The sequence below is a fragment of the Pelecanus crispus genome, chromosome 3 (assembly GCF_030463565.1).
Source record: "Pelecanus crispus isolate bPelCri1 chromosome 3, bPelCri1.pri, whole genome shotgun sequence".
Taxonomy (NCBI): Eukaryota; Metazoa; Chordata; class Aves; order Pelecaniformes; family Pelecanidae; genus Pelecanus; species Pelecanus crispus.
Genome location: NC_134645.1, coordinates 66193402 through 66209775, shown reverse-complemented (window position 1 = coordinate 66209775; position 16374 = coordinate 66193402). Strand labels below are relative to the sequence as shown.

The following is a 16374-nucleotide window of genomic DNA, read 5'->3' as shown; positions in this document are numbered from 1 at the left end:
TCAGGAAAATACTGTGTCATTAAAAGCAAGATAAAAATACTGTCAGGCTTGCAGAGATGTGAACAGAGCCTGGCAAACCATGCCTCTCCATAGGTCTCATTAAAAAAAAATGAAATACACTGATCAAATAAAAATTAGGTTTTGTGACACAGGAGATAATAGTTTACTGCTGTCTGGTCTCCAGATGTTCCCATGATCATACACTGGTGAGCAGGCACGTGCAAGAGCTGTTACAGTTATAGACAAGCCTGTGTCAGGGTCTATAATGTGGCCCTTAGAAAGCTAAATAAGGAAAACGCTTCTAATAGATAGTAAAAATTGGTAGGTTTCAAATACCTGAAGGATACATAAGGTCATACAAAGCCTTCAAGTAGAGGAAATGCAGATTAAATTAAGAAAAGCATTCTCATAGGAAATACTAGGAAAATCTTTCCAATTTTGAGATTCTTTTCTTTAAGAAGTAGAGTTAAAAATATCAGTTTGAAGAAAGCTTTGGAAGTACTGTTATGTTTGTAATGATGCCTAGCAAATGAAGTAATGTCTGCTTCACTAATGGTCTTTTAAATTCAGTATTACTGGATTAAGAAGGTAGAAAAAGTTAATGGATAAACTGGAGCAGTATAAATTGAAGAGACCACATCCAAATTGTGAAACTGACAACATATTGATGTAGGGAACATTGGTTTTGCTTGGCACTTTATTTTTGTGGAAGTCCTTCTATACATTACCACCTGAGAAACTCATGCATTTGCATGACAGTCTGATCCTGTCAAAGAATATTTCATTTTGCTTGCACTCGGTTGTTTAAACAACTGCTGTAATACAAGGTCAAGAATTATAATTCTGCGTTCAGGGTTTGTGTTTGTATTGCAAGGTAAGTAATATGTGGCATGAAATTGTCTTTTACTAGATACCAAACCTGCTTCTGTACCACTTCAGGCATTCTCATTCAAAACTAAACTATTGCTTGCAACAAGGAGCCAGAATGTGATGGTCCTTCTTTGGATGGACAGGAAGAAAGACCATGCAAGATGTCTCTATTCTTAGACAGCTGTACAGACATTTCCCCCAAGAGCAGGTGCTCTGTTACCTTGCCTTCAGAGAACAGGGCCCCTCACAGAGACGAAGAAAAGTTGAGATCACAGTCTAAACCCTTCCTTCGTGGTGGGAAAATATCTGCTTTATCCAAAGGCTTGCAGATCATTCTTCTTGTTGTAATGAATGCAAAGCAAAAGACTGGAGTACTGCCCTCTCATGGCACGTAAGGCCATGCAATCTAACAGGCTGCGTTCGTAAAGGTAGCGTGGGTCTTGCTTGTCTTTATTTATTTATTTGTGTAAAGCTTGCAATTAATACAAACTCTGAATACTCTAACACAGTGCTTTGTCTAAACAACTGCAAAGAGTGCATATGCCGATAGGCAAATGTTACCCCAGCAATGCTCATTTTTCACCAAAACAGGGCTCAAAAGTTGACTGTGCCAACTGTTTTTCATATTATTTGCTACAGCAGTGCAGTAATATGCCAGTCTTGCATGCTAGTAACTGTGGCCTTTCAAAAGTTTTACTTTAATCTTAGTGGGGTTTCTCTTTTCCCTTTTTGCTTTTGTTTCCTTAATGCTGCATCGTTTCACAGGAAGCTGGGGTAAGGGAGCTTTTCTTCTTCCTAAAAAGTAATAATATATTTCAGTCCAAAACTTTGGGCAGAATAAGAAAATACTATCCTTAACCAGCTTTAGCATTGTGTGTTTCACTTCTAGCTCTGTACTAGTTTCTTTTGGAATTGAGCAGTACTTTAAACTGTCCTTTTTGGCTATTACAAGGAAAAGCAAATCTCCATTCTGATCCTGCTTTTGAAACAGGATTAGTCTCTTGAAATCAACACAAGCACTCATTTGACTTTATACATGCTCTTAAGAATTTTTCTGAGTGAGAGCCTCTAATGATTTTTACAGCAGAAAGCTACTTCCCCATGAAGAGCTCCAATGTATCTAGTAATCATCAAGATTTTAGCACTGTCAGATAAGACGACTATTACATTTTACTGGTGTATCGGCACAGGCAGCTGTGTCACGGTAAGTGAACTGACATAGGTAAATTAACCCTAGAAGCACAGTTTTGTCTGACCTATAGCTTCTATATGGCCAAGCATATGGTAGTCCCTCAAAAGTCTCAGGACTCTTTTTTTTTTTTTCTTTTTTCTTTTTTAATCAGGATCGTTTGAGTGCTTTTATAAGACAATTAACATAAGGCAAAATTTTGAGAGTTAAAATAGGTGTTTTTCTGGATTTTTTTTTTAAGTGTTGTTTTGATATGATTTCTCAAAAAAATAGACTTTTTGCTTTGGTATTTTGAGAACACTTTTGAAAGTTGTTTAATGAAAGTAGAATAATTTTTGCAACAAAAAAATTAAAGGTCTACAACTGAACATCTCATGTTACATGAAGATTTATTTTGCCTTAGACCTAAAACTTCAGTATTGTGAACAAACTGAAAAATCTCTTCCTCACTAGATAGCAGTGCTAATTAAAATGTGACGCATCATAGTTCCCTAAATCAAAACAAGTATTACTATATGTACCAGAGCATCAGCTCCATTTAAAACATCCCTGCTGTAATCTTATGCAAAGACCTTTTTCTAAATGCCGTAAGATAGCTTTCACAGTTTATCATTTTAAATCTATGAGATACCAAACAATAATCCTGTCCCACCCCTTCTTCCTAGCCTCCCTTGCCCTGTAAGCCTCTCAATGTTATTGATTAGTGAATGACCTGAAAACTTTGGCTGGGGCAATTTGCCATTCTTGGTTCCCTGTGCAAATCAAAAATCAGTGAGATCTAGAACAATCCACAGCATCTCTCTAACAGGAGCACAGCTAAGAATCACCCAATATTACATGTGAGAAACAGGGTTAGGAATAGATATTTCCATGAGAGGTTCTCAGTGTTCAAGTTGAAGTCTTAAGAGCAAACAGTGAATGTGCCTTCAGCAAGAGTTAAGCTTCTTTGCATGCTCCATTGCACTGCTGATGATTCTGTAGATGTTTTTTAATTGGTTGTTTGGCTCTTTGTGTTTTATTTTTAAGAAGTACTCCTGGCATTAGTGGAAATGGAAACGGAGTGGTAAACTAGTTTTGGCCTCAATTTGTCATGGCAAAGTTCAGATTGGCTGCAATGGTGGTGGAGGAGGGATTTTAAGGATATTTGAACTTAGTGATAAGTTCAGTAACAAAAATATGGTCAGGGACCAATGGCAGAAGTGCTGCATAACTTGTGTATTAACAAATTCCTCAATTATAGCAGGCTGAAATATTAAGAGTACTTGCAGCTGCCATGAAATTGAAACACAGAATATTTAATCCCTCAGTGTTAGACATCTCTGGAGAAAAGGACAAAAATTATAACAGAGCTTTGTTTTAATACCACGTCTGCACAAGTGCCATTAGTGTGCTTGCTTTGGACAGTTATTTTTCTTAACCGATGTAAGTGTCTTCCCTTCTCTGAAAATATTTGAAAGAGTAGCTGAAAGACCATTCTAGACAACTTTATCTTCCTCCAGTTTTTTCTAATAAGGCTCTGAAAATTTGGCTTTTCATTTTCATCTTTCATGTTAGATTTTAAAATATGAAGTATTCCTGTACTTCTAGTAAAAGCACAATGCACCATTTTAGTTTTGTTTTTTTTTTTTCTTTCCCATGCTTGGTTTACCAAGTATTCCTTTCAGGACGATAGTGGTGAGCTTGCTGTCCCACCAAGTACTGCTCCAGAATTTATATGACATCTTACTGGAAGAATTTGTGAAAGGCCCTTCTAACTTGGAGGAAAAAATGACAATACAAGTACCAGAAAACAAGTTGGCTGGTTTTCTCAGGTACATCTCCATGCAAAACCTGGCTGTCATCTTTGACTTACTGCTGGACTCCTATAGAACAGCCAGGGAGTTTGATACCAGACCTGGCTTGAAGTGTTTGCTGAAAAAAGTGTCTGGCATTAGTGGAGCTGCCAACTTGTATCGCCAGTCAGCAATGAGCTTCAACATCTACTTCCATGCCTTGGTTTGTGCAATCCTGACAAACCAGGAGAACATCACTGCAGAGCAAGTGAAGAAGATCCTCTTTGAAGATGATGAGAGAAGCACAGACTCGTCACAGCAGTGTTCTTCGGAAGATGAAGACATTTTTGAAGAAACTGCCCAGGTCAGCCCCCCACGAGGGAAGGAGAAGAGACAGTGGAGGGCTCGAATACCATCTCTCAGTGTACAGCCTGTCAGCAATGCAGACTGGGGATGGCTAATCAAGCGGCTTCATAAGCTCTGTATGGAACTGTGCAACAACTATATTCAGATGCATCTGGACCTGGAGAATAATGTAGAGGAGCCTCCAGTGTTCAAAGGTGACCCTTTCTTCATTTTACCATCCTTTCACTCAGAAACCTCTACCCCATCAACCGGAGGGCAATCTGGGAAGGACACACCATCGGAAGATGACCGGAGTCAAATCAGGGACCAACTGGGAGACAGCCTGACACCACGAGGAGGGAGTGGAGAAATGTTGCTGCTACCCCCACCCCTAAGTCCTAAACCAGAGAAAAAAGAGCAAACCAGGAAAAAAGAATGGTGGGAGAGTGCTGGCAACAAGATCTACACCATAGCCACTGACAAAACTATCTCCAAGCTCATGACAGAATACAAGAAAAGAAAGCAGCAACAGGCCATGGCATCCTTCACTAAAGAGGTCAAAGTGGAAAAGAAAGGGGAGCTCCTGGGTTCAAGAGGGCCAGACTCACCCATACTCCAGCGGCCACAACATCTTATAGATCAAGGTCAAATGAGGCATTCATTCAGTGCTGGTCCAGAGATCCTGAGACAAGAGAAGAGACCACGCTCAGGATCCACAGTCAGTTCCCTGAATATATCCGTTAGGGATGCTGAGGCCCAGATACAGGTAGGACATACTTGTAGAATGCTGATAATAATAATAGCAATAATTAAAAAGATACCTATAAATATTTTTTCTATTGCTTTTATTATAATGATTATAATCTCTTCATTAAATGTCTTCATTACGTAAAGAAGTCATCATGATGAGGACTGAATATTTCAGCAGCTGGCACTGATAAAAACCTGATTCTGTCCTATCAAAAGACAATCAGTGGAAGTGTTATCAGGCATATACTAGTACAGCTTTTAAGAGTGCTTCTGTGACTGGGCCCAAACCTGCACTTAGTCCTAAGAACTAACAACCTACAATGAACTCATTGCTTACTGCTAAGGGCTCTAGCCCACTTAAGGGCTTTTGAAAATGTGATGCTGTTTGTCACAATGCTTTTGTACTTAAGAAGTTGTTTTTGTTAATTCCACAGCAGAAATAGCGGGCTCTCTTGCTAAACAGAAACTTGCTGGTTGCATATCCAAGTGAACAAATCAGTGAAAGCATCAAACTTGAAAGTCTTTGTTCACTGTGGGGTGAAATAAAATATGGTGAAGGGCGAGCACGATACCTGCAATACAAAGTCAAACAATGATTTACAGTACTGAATGTGACTTAGGAAGACACAGTGAACATAAAATGAATATGCTGGCATTACTCAGTCCTCTTCATGAGGCTGCAACCACCAGATATCTTATTTTCTGCCTCAACTGATAGGCTCATCTATTTAGAAAGGTCTTCTAAGGAGTCTTTTTTTGTATCCAATTTGTTTGTAGGCATGGACCAACATGGTGCTGACAGTTCTCAACCAGATTCAGGCCCTGCCAGACCAAACTTTCACAGCCCTGCAGCCCGCGGTGTTCCCTTGTATCAGCCAGCTGACTTGCCACGTGACAGATATCCGTGTCCGCCAGGCAGTACGGGAATGGCTGGGAAGAGTGGGCCGAGTTTACGATATCATCGTTTAAACCTAGCTGTGCTCTGTTGCAAAGGGGAGAAGACATCCAAGGTATACAGTAAAAAAGTATCGGGGTTCATTAATTGCCTATTTGTTGTTGACAAATTAAGAAACAATGAGCTTGTCGATGTATATATTCTATCCACTTGAGACTCTGTGTCCCTCACTCACACTAGCAAAGGAGGCAAAGTATGAGTGGGGGGTCTGGAATGGCCCCAGAACCTGCCAGTAAATTGGGCTAGTACCTAAAGGAGTGATACATTTCAGTAACCTTCATTTTAATTCAAATTTGCAACAGTGGGAGCCACATGAAACTGCAGCTGAACTTCCACACTTGCAATTAGCTGTGAACGCAACTGTCATCTGGATGTCAAACCAGGCCAGTAAGCCTATGTAACTTAAAAAAAAAAAAAAAACCCAAACAAAAAAAAACCCCAAAAGTCAGGAAAAAGGTGGGGCTATAGGACAAGCAAAAAGGTGACACGTGTTTAGGATAACTTTTTTCCCTTCTGAAATTAGCATGAGAAAGGAAAGCCAAATAAAGATTATTGTAGTAACTATATGCCTCACTCACTAGAGAAAGTGGCAATTTATTTTGCTCTGAGAAGAGCCTTTGCAGTCTGGTCACATTTGGGGTAGCTAATAAGTGACTATTAAAGTATCCCAGGTCTAAAACTGGTAAACCAAGCACAGACTATTCATCTTTTCATTGCTCTTGTGGAATATTGCTTGAAGAGAAATGGCACAGTCAAGCTGTCCTCTCTACAACACTGCCCTGGCTGCCTCTTCAGCTATGCCTACAGCTGATCATTTTTCCACTTGTCTAATTCCCCCTAAGGGCAACAGGGAAGTCTGTTTTGCTGTTTCCAGTGAAGCTCGGGGGAAGACACACCACAGAGCAAATACCAGCATGTGCCAAGATCCAGTGTTCAACTGAACAGAGTAGAGATAAAGTGTTCCAGTTTAAGCAGCACTGCAGCTAAGTTAGCTTATGCTTTTATTGGAAACTTTTATGTTCACTTACGTAGAGCTGTTGTAGCCAGGAACACCCTTATCACCTATGTTAAACTTAGCCTATTACTCCACAGTGAGCTGAATCAAGATGGAAAATAGCCTGAAAGGAAGGCATCTTTCCTGTTTCTCTCCCATTTCTTGTCTGCTGCTGTAAATAGAAGGGAACAGATCCTCATGGAGGTACATCCCCCTCTGTTCAGCACTCCTATTGCTACTCTGCAATTTGATTACATTATTAAGGGGTGGGAGAAGGGGAAGGATTGACTACTGTATTGTCAAATACGTATGTGATGCTGTTCACACTAGACACAGCAAAGGGTTACCTTGCTGCACAAGTTATGTCACAGTCCCTGGGACATTCCATCTTGTACTCCTCTACTACTTAATTTGTTGATTAGAAGTTGAAATGATTTGTGGAAAATAAGTTGATTTTAATCTTGGGTGACCCCTTAATGATGTTCTCCCAAGGCTTTTAAAATGTGCACACCAACTAAATATACAGCTTCAGTCCCTGCTCCAGAGTACCCTCAAAATGGCATCTCTTTACATCAGGCCTGGATTTTGCACAACTTTTAGCACTTAAACCTAGGAAAACAGAGGGAGTCAGGGGGCTCCACTGAGCAGCTATCACCCAAGCTGATGTGTTTACAAAGAGTCTGCCACCATCCTCCTGCATTTTTGCTCCATTGCCCACTTCCCATTTGCCACCTGCTAGACTTATGCAGGGAATATTCGTCCCATAACTTTCTGTAGTCAGTCATACTGTTTCCCTTTCTTTCCAAACTTCCCTTTGCTAAATTGTTTCTTGGACATAAAAATTCCTTAAAAACAACTCTTTCTTGCCACCTACATTGACTTCATAAATGAGTAATTTAACAATTTTATCAATTGTCAATTTTCCCCCAACAGTTTTAATACTACTTTGGGGACAGGTGAGATTAGCCCTTGGTATATGGGAGAGTAGTGGCCTGGTTTGATTTCTGTTGCCATGTCTTTCTTACACATCTTTAGGTAGAGTAAAAGGGTGATTATATTTTTTGTTAAAGTTTTTGTTGGGCATCTATACAGAACTGCTTTTAAAGCAGTACATTAATTAGACAACAACAGAAATCAGAATAATAAACTGTATGCACAACGCCCAGCTCTGCTGTTTTTCATTATACATGCATTGAATGGATGCAGATCCTTGCTGTACTAATCTAAAACTGAAGTAAATCTCTAAGTTATGTTGGAGAAGTAAAATTGATAGCAGTACCAATGGAAGCAATCAGGACTCCAGAAGAGGGCCTAGTATCTCAGAAACACTGTGGTAATATGTTGTGGTTGCAATACAAAAATCCTTCTGTAAAACAGAAAGAAAAGCTCCAGGAGTGACAATACTACCACCCCTGCCACCCCCCTCAAGCCCATGAACACAGCATAGCCCAGTGTTATTTGATTAGCCACTACCTTGACCCAAAATATGATTGCATTTCAATTCTTTACACTACAAATACCATACTGGAAATGAGTAGGAGTAAATTTGCTGTATTGGTGTTGCCCTGTTTTAAACTTTGCCCTCCAAATTATGCACCAAGTGCCCATTGTCACCCTTGGTGCCTCTGCGCATTAACACCCTCCATAAGAGGACATGAGTAACTTTGAGTAATTCCAGAAATGTAATTTAAAAGGATGGGGGTGGCGGCAAAGGACCCTTTGAAGCAGCAGGCTTTTACATACGCAAAGTTTAGCATGTGCTGCTCTTCCTTTTCCTTATATGTAAAATGGTAAGCCAGTAAGGAGAGCAAGCCATGGCCGCTTCAGGTACCATTAATCTGAGATGCAGAAGCTTTCTGATGCATCTCCAAAATATAAATAAATAAAAAATTGAGTTGGTTCATCAGATTCTCAGCTATTTTCTTGCTAGTTTAGCCATAGACATCAGCAAGCCCCAAAGACGTTATGACACTAAACATGTGAAGTCACCATTTCATAGACCTGTGCATACTTTGGGCTTAAGGCTGCCAGCGTGCTACCTTCAGGCCTCACAAGGCAAGCGTTTAGCCCAAAGGAGGAGTCTGACAGAACAGTCCCAGGAGAAGGGTACAGGCACCAGCCCCTCCTAAGCTTCAGAAGGGGACTTCCCAACTCTGAATGCCCCAATCCGTCCAGCTGTACCATGCTACAGAGACTTCTCTGCTTTCCGCTTATGACTGGGGAAGCACCTCAGTCAGTAGCACAAAGTAGCCCTTGTATCCACATGTGTCTTTCTCACGTATCCCATTCAAATCCTTACTTACAGTCCCATAACATAATGCAAGAGCTAGCAGCAGCATATTACCAGCTTTACTGTTGAATCAGAACATTTGAGCCTTGAAAAAAAACCAGAGTCTGTATGATAGCCCGAGCTTGCTCTTTCTCTTTGTTCTGATTAATGACCATATACTTACTTCTCTTTTCTTGCACTTACTTTTTTTGTCACATAAATTTCTATAGGAGTTGGGTTTGACTTTTACTGAACTGGCCAGTAATTTTTATTTACCTGAACTACTTTAAAAACAACCAAACAAAAAAAAAAAAAAAGAAAAGGTGTGGCAGTTTGGCATCCTTCTCGGGTACCGGAGCTGCACTTCTGCTGCCTTTGCCTAGTTTCACACCCTCCTCAAGGCCACCACAGCAATCAGAGGCAATGACATCTCATTTTCAAATCTTGCAGGCAGCCACTAACAGAGAAAGTTGCTGTTGGCCAGCATCAACAACCAACTCACATGGAATAGCTCATTGCCATGCAAATATTTAAAGCTGCAAAAAAGCAGCATGTTCATCAGGGAAGCACTGCTTTTCTTGTATAACAGGAGCAGGGTCTGACCCCAACTGATATGGTTTCAGGCCATTGCATATGTTTGCACTTTACTCTGTAGGGTGAATATATGCAGATGTATGAGACGATTGATGTGTTTATGTGTAGATTCCTGTAGCTCCAGTCACTGTCATACTCAGAGCATTCTGCATATTTACAGAGTGATATCCACATCAGTAGCATGCTTATCATGCTCTGTAAATATTTGTGTCGCATCAGGAATGGTTAACACAGTTGTTCTGGTAACTTCCCCCCAGTAGTCTTTACTGAGCATTCACCAGCCATAGAATTGCCACCCCTACCTCTTGGTTAACATGCTTTCATGTCTAAGATGTTAAGATACAGATTTAATACTCTCCTAGGGATAAACACTCACTTGAGAATAACTGACTTAATTTAGCATCTAGAAAGAATTATTAGGGAAAGATTTTACATAGGCCTGGGCAAAACTTTCCTTGTAAAACTCCAAACACAGGCAACACAGCTTTTGCCTCATCACAGATAAAAAATTCTTATCCTCTGGACTATAGCTGGCTCATGTCAAGGCCGAGTGGAGTTTACACCCATGACTTGCAAGGTACTTTGCCTTTCAATTTGAGCTTCTAGTTTTGTTTAAAACCTAACCCTTACAGTAAAATTCACCGACAAATCCTCACCTGATATAACCCCCACCTCTAAATACCTTGCATTACCATATGCAGTTTCCATCTGCACTTGATACAGTAGCATCTCAGTGTTGGTATCTCCACTGCAGAGCTCGGTGCAGCACCAGTATGAAACCAAGTGACAAATGAGTTAGCAAAGTAGAGCAGTCCAGCTCCGTGTGCTGCCTGCACTTTGTACCTCTTGCCACAGCTTAGGCCCACACGCAGAGTGCCTAAGCTGTTGACATCAGTGCGAGTTATGTACCTGGATATCTTTAAACTTGGGACTCAGTCCTTGAATCCTTCAATCCCAACATTCAGGTTCACAAACTCTCAGGAAAGGGAAAGTCCTGTACAGTTCCTGATGTCAGCCTCTCTGCTGCTGTCCTCTATACACCTCCCACTTGAAAAATCTACAAGAACCAGCACATATTCCCACACATCCCAGTGCCCCAAAACTAGAACCTTCACTTTTGCATAGATCCAGTTTTAATATGTAGGAGGCTGACCATAGCAAGCCAAAGTAGTTTATTTCTACCTAGCTCTTCTGTGTAGAAGCTTATTCAGAAATCGAGCATGTGGTTTGGCTATTTTTACCTTTAGCAATCCATTCTAGAAATACCATTACTCAGTGAGAAATAGCTTTTAATTCACACAAAAAAAGTCTTTCCTTCCCTTGCCCTTGCTTTTGTGGGGGTATGATAAGTTTATGTTTAAGCAAGCTATTTACTCATTACTCTGGTTATAGCCATTTCTGGGAAGATCTCTGTATAGTGCTAATCATGGCATAGGACACAAAATACAGTTAGGTTTTTTATCATTTCTATCATTCCACAATTGTTGGAAGAAATGATGCACTACCATCAATTTAAAAAAAAAAAAAGTTTCTCTTCTTTTTTTAGTGTAAAAGGACCAAGTTACCATAGCACAGAAGCACAAATGTCGGATTTTATGCAATGTAGATAACAGAATCCGACAGCTAGAGATCCCTTTTCACCGAACCTCCCTTTTTGAGTAGAGCGTCTGTAGGGATACAACGTAAGGATCTCTTAGCAGCCCTCACCAGCAACGCATCTGGGACCCCAGGAAGTTGTACAGCTGCAAGGAAGAAGTCATAGCGCCTCTTTCTGTTGTTTCCACTAATCCCCCTCAGAACACATACTTTATATGTGACACTAACCATCATAGCATACTAAACAAACAGGTTTGGCCAAACATGGGGGGGTTGGCTATTTAAAAAGAAAAAAATATAAAAGCATGTGGCATAAGTATGCATTAGTCTTTTCACTTAGTGCTCAGAGGTCTCCAAGCTAAGAACTAAAAGCAGAGGGAAGAAGGAATGCCCTAATTCTGTGGAGAGTGGTGGAGCTACACTGTATGATCCTGGATTAATGCAATAATGAGCCCGCCTGTGGGACCAGATCCCTCAAATCCTCTTTTTTTTTTTTTTTTTTTTTTTTTTTTTTTGGCAAACTCTCAAGTTGAGGTTTGCATAGTCTCCACTGCCACATTGAATCAGAGAACTGAGTTTACAGAGGCCATTTTTTGTGAAGAAACATGGCAACAGGATCCATTTCAATCCTTTTACCCCAACATCCCACTTTTCAAAAGGTAGTTATGTACTTCTGTAAATTTCAGCTAAATACCATGGAGCACCAGGGCCCTATTTCCTATCCATGCATTTGGTTCATCTGGGCTGCAGTGAAGTACCATGCTTCTACAAGAAGCAAGCTGAAACGAGAGAGCTGAGCTAGTGGAGGTACCGGTACACAGGTTCAAGCAAGGGACAAATATCACCTCCACGAGCAGGCTGTGGCTCCTGAGCCCCCTGCTCTGCAGAGGAAAGCAGGAGTCGATACCAAAGGGGAACAGCCACAAAGGGCAGAGCCCTGTACTGCACGCTGTTTGCCAGAGCAGATGGGAGCAAGAGATTGAAAAGTATGAAAAGTATGCAATGACAGCAGCAAGCACCTTCTTTCAGGTCCCCTCACTTTCTCTCTCCCACCCCCTTTTTTGTCATTATTTGTGAGACTGCAAACACACTTCCGTGGGCCCTTCAACCAGAACTGAATGCTGAAAGCAAGCCAAAGGGAGTGGACACTCCATTTTGCCAAAGATCTAATCCTTTCCTGTTCAAAAATGAAAAAAAATAAGATTTTATTTCCATGGCTGCCATAGGAAGCATTTTACCACAAAACATGATTCCCAGGACTTCATCTCTCTAGCTGTATGTTCAGGAGGAGCCACTAATACTTTATAAGAGAGACTGTAAATTGCCTTGTCAAGCGAGTGCTTACGTTGGGTTTACCTTCTACTGAGTTCATACCTAGCTGCAATTCCCCAGTCTCATCCATCTTTCTTCCCTCTACCCTTCTGCTCTTCTTCAGAAAAACACCTCCCCGTGTCCGCCGCGTCCTGTTGTGCTGCTAGCTTTGTTTGGTCCTTGGGTGTCCAGTGGTCAGGCAGTCACTGTAAGCTGGCTTGCAAATTGTATTTTGTGTATATTTTATTCTGACTGAATTCTGAAATGGAAATATTTTAAAACAAAAATTATAAACTATTTATGTTGCTTGTGTTGTAGAATAAAGAAGCAAATGCAAAATTAATCATGCTCTGGTTTTGTCTAAAGGTAGTTATTTTACACTTACTGATGAAGCAAAGGAGCAGAACTGAGGTGGGGCCTGAAATACTTGGTACGTACCAGTGAGGAGTGCATTTTTCACAGATGACTTGGCGAATTTTGCCACTTTGAACTCCTGGGGGTTTTTTTTTCGGTGGGGGCTGAGATCTAAACACTTCAACAAATGAGCTCTACACCACGGCTAAGCAGAGCTTGGGCTTGCGGGGCGAAGAGAAGGCTAAAGCTACTGAGGCAACTAAAGGTACAAGTAGATGCTCTGCAGAATTTCGAAGCATCTAAACAGGTGAAGCATTTCTCCCCCCATTAAAATATTAAAATGAGGAAAATACTTTTGGCTTTGATTTCATTGGAGATGGAATTAAAGCAAAACAAAACAAAACAACCACCATAAAAACACAAAACCAAACAAAAAACCCCACACACAAACATGGCAGAAAAGGCACCTACTTTCAATCCCATAGAAAACTTTGAAAGCTGTCCTAAAAGGTTTCCTTAGGGATTGAACTCTACAAATGCCAGTCGCACACCGAAGTACACCACTTTCCTGCCACTGAAATCCAGACAGAGCCTCCCCCCCGGCCCCCCTGCATGACAGCCGCTGCTTGTGAACAGCACCAGGGACAAGCAGCCAGGCAGCCATCGCAGGGTACCTCGGAGTGCTAGGTCACAGCCAAAAACTTTTGTTAGGTTTTTAAGCTAGGCATTCCCTGGCCATATTTCCCTGCCACACTTGGTTTAGCTCGCACCCCAAAAGCGTTCCCAATCTACAGGTGCATGCAAGCAGCACAGATGATGCAATGTTTCATCCCTCTAAAAAGCCAGGCAAGGGCTCTCCCCCATCGCCTAAATGCCTCTTTTGATTAAAGCTGGATCAGTGCTCGCTCCTGCTGGAGGAAAAGAAACCCTTTCATTTAATGGAAATATTTCATGAAAACAGTAAACACCTTCACAGCAGCCACACACGCTTTCATATGCAATCAAAATTTAGGTACAGAAGAAGAAAGGGTTGACCAGTACCCCTATCAGGAGAATTATCATGGGGCCCCTGAAAGCAGGAGTGTTTCAGCAACAAGACGTAGCAGCATACGGTAACCTTTAGGGTACATCTCTGCACTCAGGGATGCTATCCGCAGCCCAAAGGTGAGCTTTCCACATAATCTCAAGAGTGAAAATGCTGCAGCCAGCATTCCCACCTGGGCTCACTGGGATCTCTGGGCATGGGCACCCATGCACTGAAGCAACACGAGGTCTGGCTTTCAATGTCTGCTACCCAACTGCCTCATCAGAGTGAAGGTTAAGAGAAACGTATCAGAGCAGATTACGAAGCAACTAAATGAGGTTGTGATGCTTTAATAATCTTACGGCACTTCTAGCAAAACAGAATGTGTTAAATCCCAACAGTTGGATCTAATTCCATTCCAGGAAACTAACTTCTGCTGCTTGTCTCAGACCCCATTAGAAAGATTTTAATTTCCTCCTAAAGAGCATCCATTAATGTAAAACAGCAGCTGGGTAAATACAGAAAGTACTATTCCACTATTTCACTACCTCTTTACATGTAAAAATTCCCGACTGCCTTCTCACTTAATGCTAGGGTCAGACTCGCACGGCTTCTGCTGCCACCGGTATGAGAGGAAGAGGTCCACACACAGTGGAAGTGGTGAGCTTTCTTTGTAGTTATACAGAAGATGCTTGGGCTTCTTCCTTTGTTGAGGAACAAAGTGTTAAGAACACCTGCCAAAGAAAACAGCTGTCAACAAATATTTAAAAAAAAAAGAAAAAACAGCCACACCATTAAATCTCAAGCGTTGTCTCCCCTTTAGGGGAGTCACTGAATTCATACGCCAGATTCCAGAACAGGGTGCAGGAAAGGCAGTGGCCACTCAACACATTGCTTTGTAGACAAAATTTAACAGATGGCTTTTGGTTTTGTTAATTGACCAGTGATGAAAACTTCCCATAGAAGTTGTTACCAAACACATTTATCAGAAGAAAGGGATCATGGTTCAACTTTGGAAGGCTAACTTTTAGATCCAGGCAAGTCAGCTCTCTCAAGTCCCTCTAGAGCCTACCAGAAGACATCCCCCCTCCTAGGGGGCTGAGAGGAGGAACAACACCCACCAAACCATGCGAAGCCACGCATTCTCTCAACAACTTTGGGAAAGCTCTTGCTTCCTCTGCCATTACAAGAAGCAGCAAAGACTGATGCATGGACATCAAGTTACCCTAATCTCCCTCCATGATACACATTTATTTATAATAAATAGGATTGCAAAACTGATGATTTTTTCACAATGTGGCTACACTGTATTCATCTGTGGTCAACTAAAAGTTAAAAAGCTCCCCACATACCAAGCTGGACATCTTTCCTAATTGCTATTTTTTGACAGGGTGCCAAGAGAGTGCCCAGTGTCACCAACACCATTTTGCAGATGGGATGAAAACACACTGAGCAAGTCAAAAATTTGTCCTTGACCTCAAAGGGGCCCAAAGTATCTACAGCACATGCTCTGGCCTCTTTATTGCGGGGCTGAAGACCTGTGGGATACAGGCAGATCTGGCAAGAGGGAGAGAAAAAAGCAACAGTAAAGACAGTTTATGGGAGGGATAATAGAAATGCAAATTAGAGACACTAGCAGATACTTCAGGTACAAGTCTAAAGAGACTGGAAATGCACTTTGATTGCAACAGCTAATGCACGATAGGGTTGCATAGGAGACCACTGGCACATCCATACACCCAAACACTCAGAAAGTACCAGCATGGTAATAATGGGACAACATTTTCAGTAATCCTGCTGGAAGCATGCTCTCTCCAAGACAGATGTTTCTTGATCCACATTTTACAGACAGAGAAACATTATTTCATCCACTGAGTGAGCCTGTGACAGAAGTAGAAATAACAGGTACAACCAGGCTTAGGTTCTGTTTGCTGAGCCACATGAAACACAGGGTGATCTTAATAGTTGGACTGGATGATCCTAAAGGTCTTTTCCAACCTAAATGATTCTATGATTCTATGATTTCTGAGCTTTTGGCAAAGAAGCTAGCATCAGGATAAATCTTTTAACATCTAATATCACTGTAAACAAACACAAGCTGAACTCTTGATCCAAATGCCTGACACAATGTCCTAGAACAGTGCACTCAGCATCCAGGTTTCAAAACTCAACAGAATCCCAAATAAATCAAAACAGATTAGATGTAAGCATGGGTCAATTAGGTCCTAGTCTTCTACTGAAATTAAAAAAAAAAAAAAAAAACCAAACCAAAAAAAACACACCCCAAGAAACCAAACACATTTGTCTGGCTGCATGTACAGTTTCCTGACTCCTGACAGAAATCCATGGTA

General features: G+C 41.2%; 1 protein-coding gene across 1 annotated transcript in view; it reads left to right on the top strand.

Moving 5' to 3' along the window:
- The window catches only part of ARFGEF3 (ARFGEF family member 3), a 92478-nt gene extending 86583 nt beyond the window's left edge, over positions 1-5895 (top strand). Inside the window, exons 33-34 of the mRNA XM_075707898.1 lie at positions 3712-4942; positions 5704-5895. Of these exons, the coding sequence (XP_075564013.1) occupies positions 3712-4942; positions 5704-5895 (1423 nt within the window). The remainder of the gene's footprint in view (positions 1-3711; positions 4943-5703) is intronic.
- The last annotated feature ends 10479 nt before the right edge of the window (positions 5896-16374 follow it).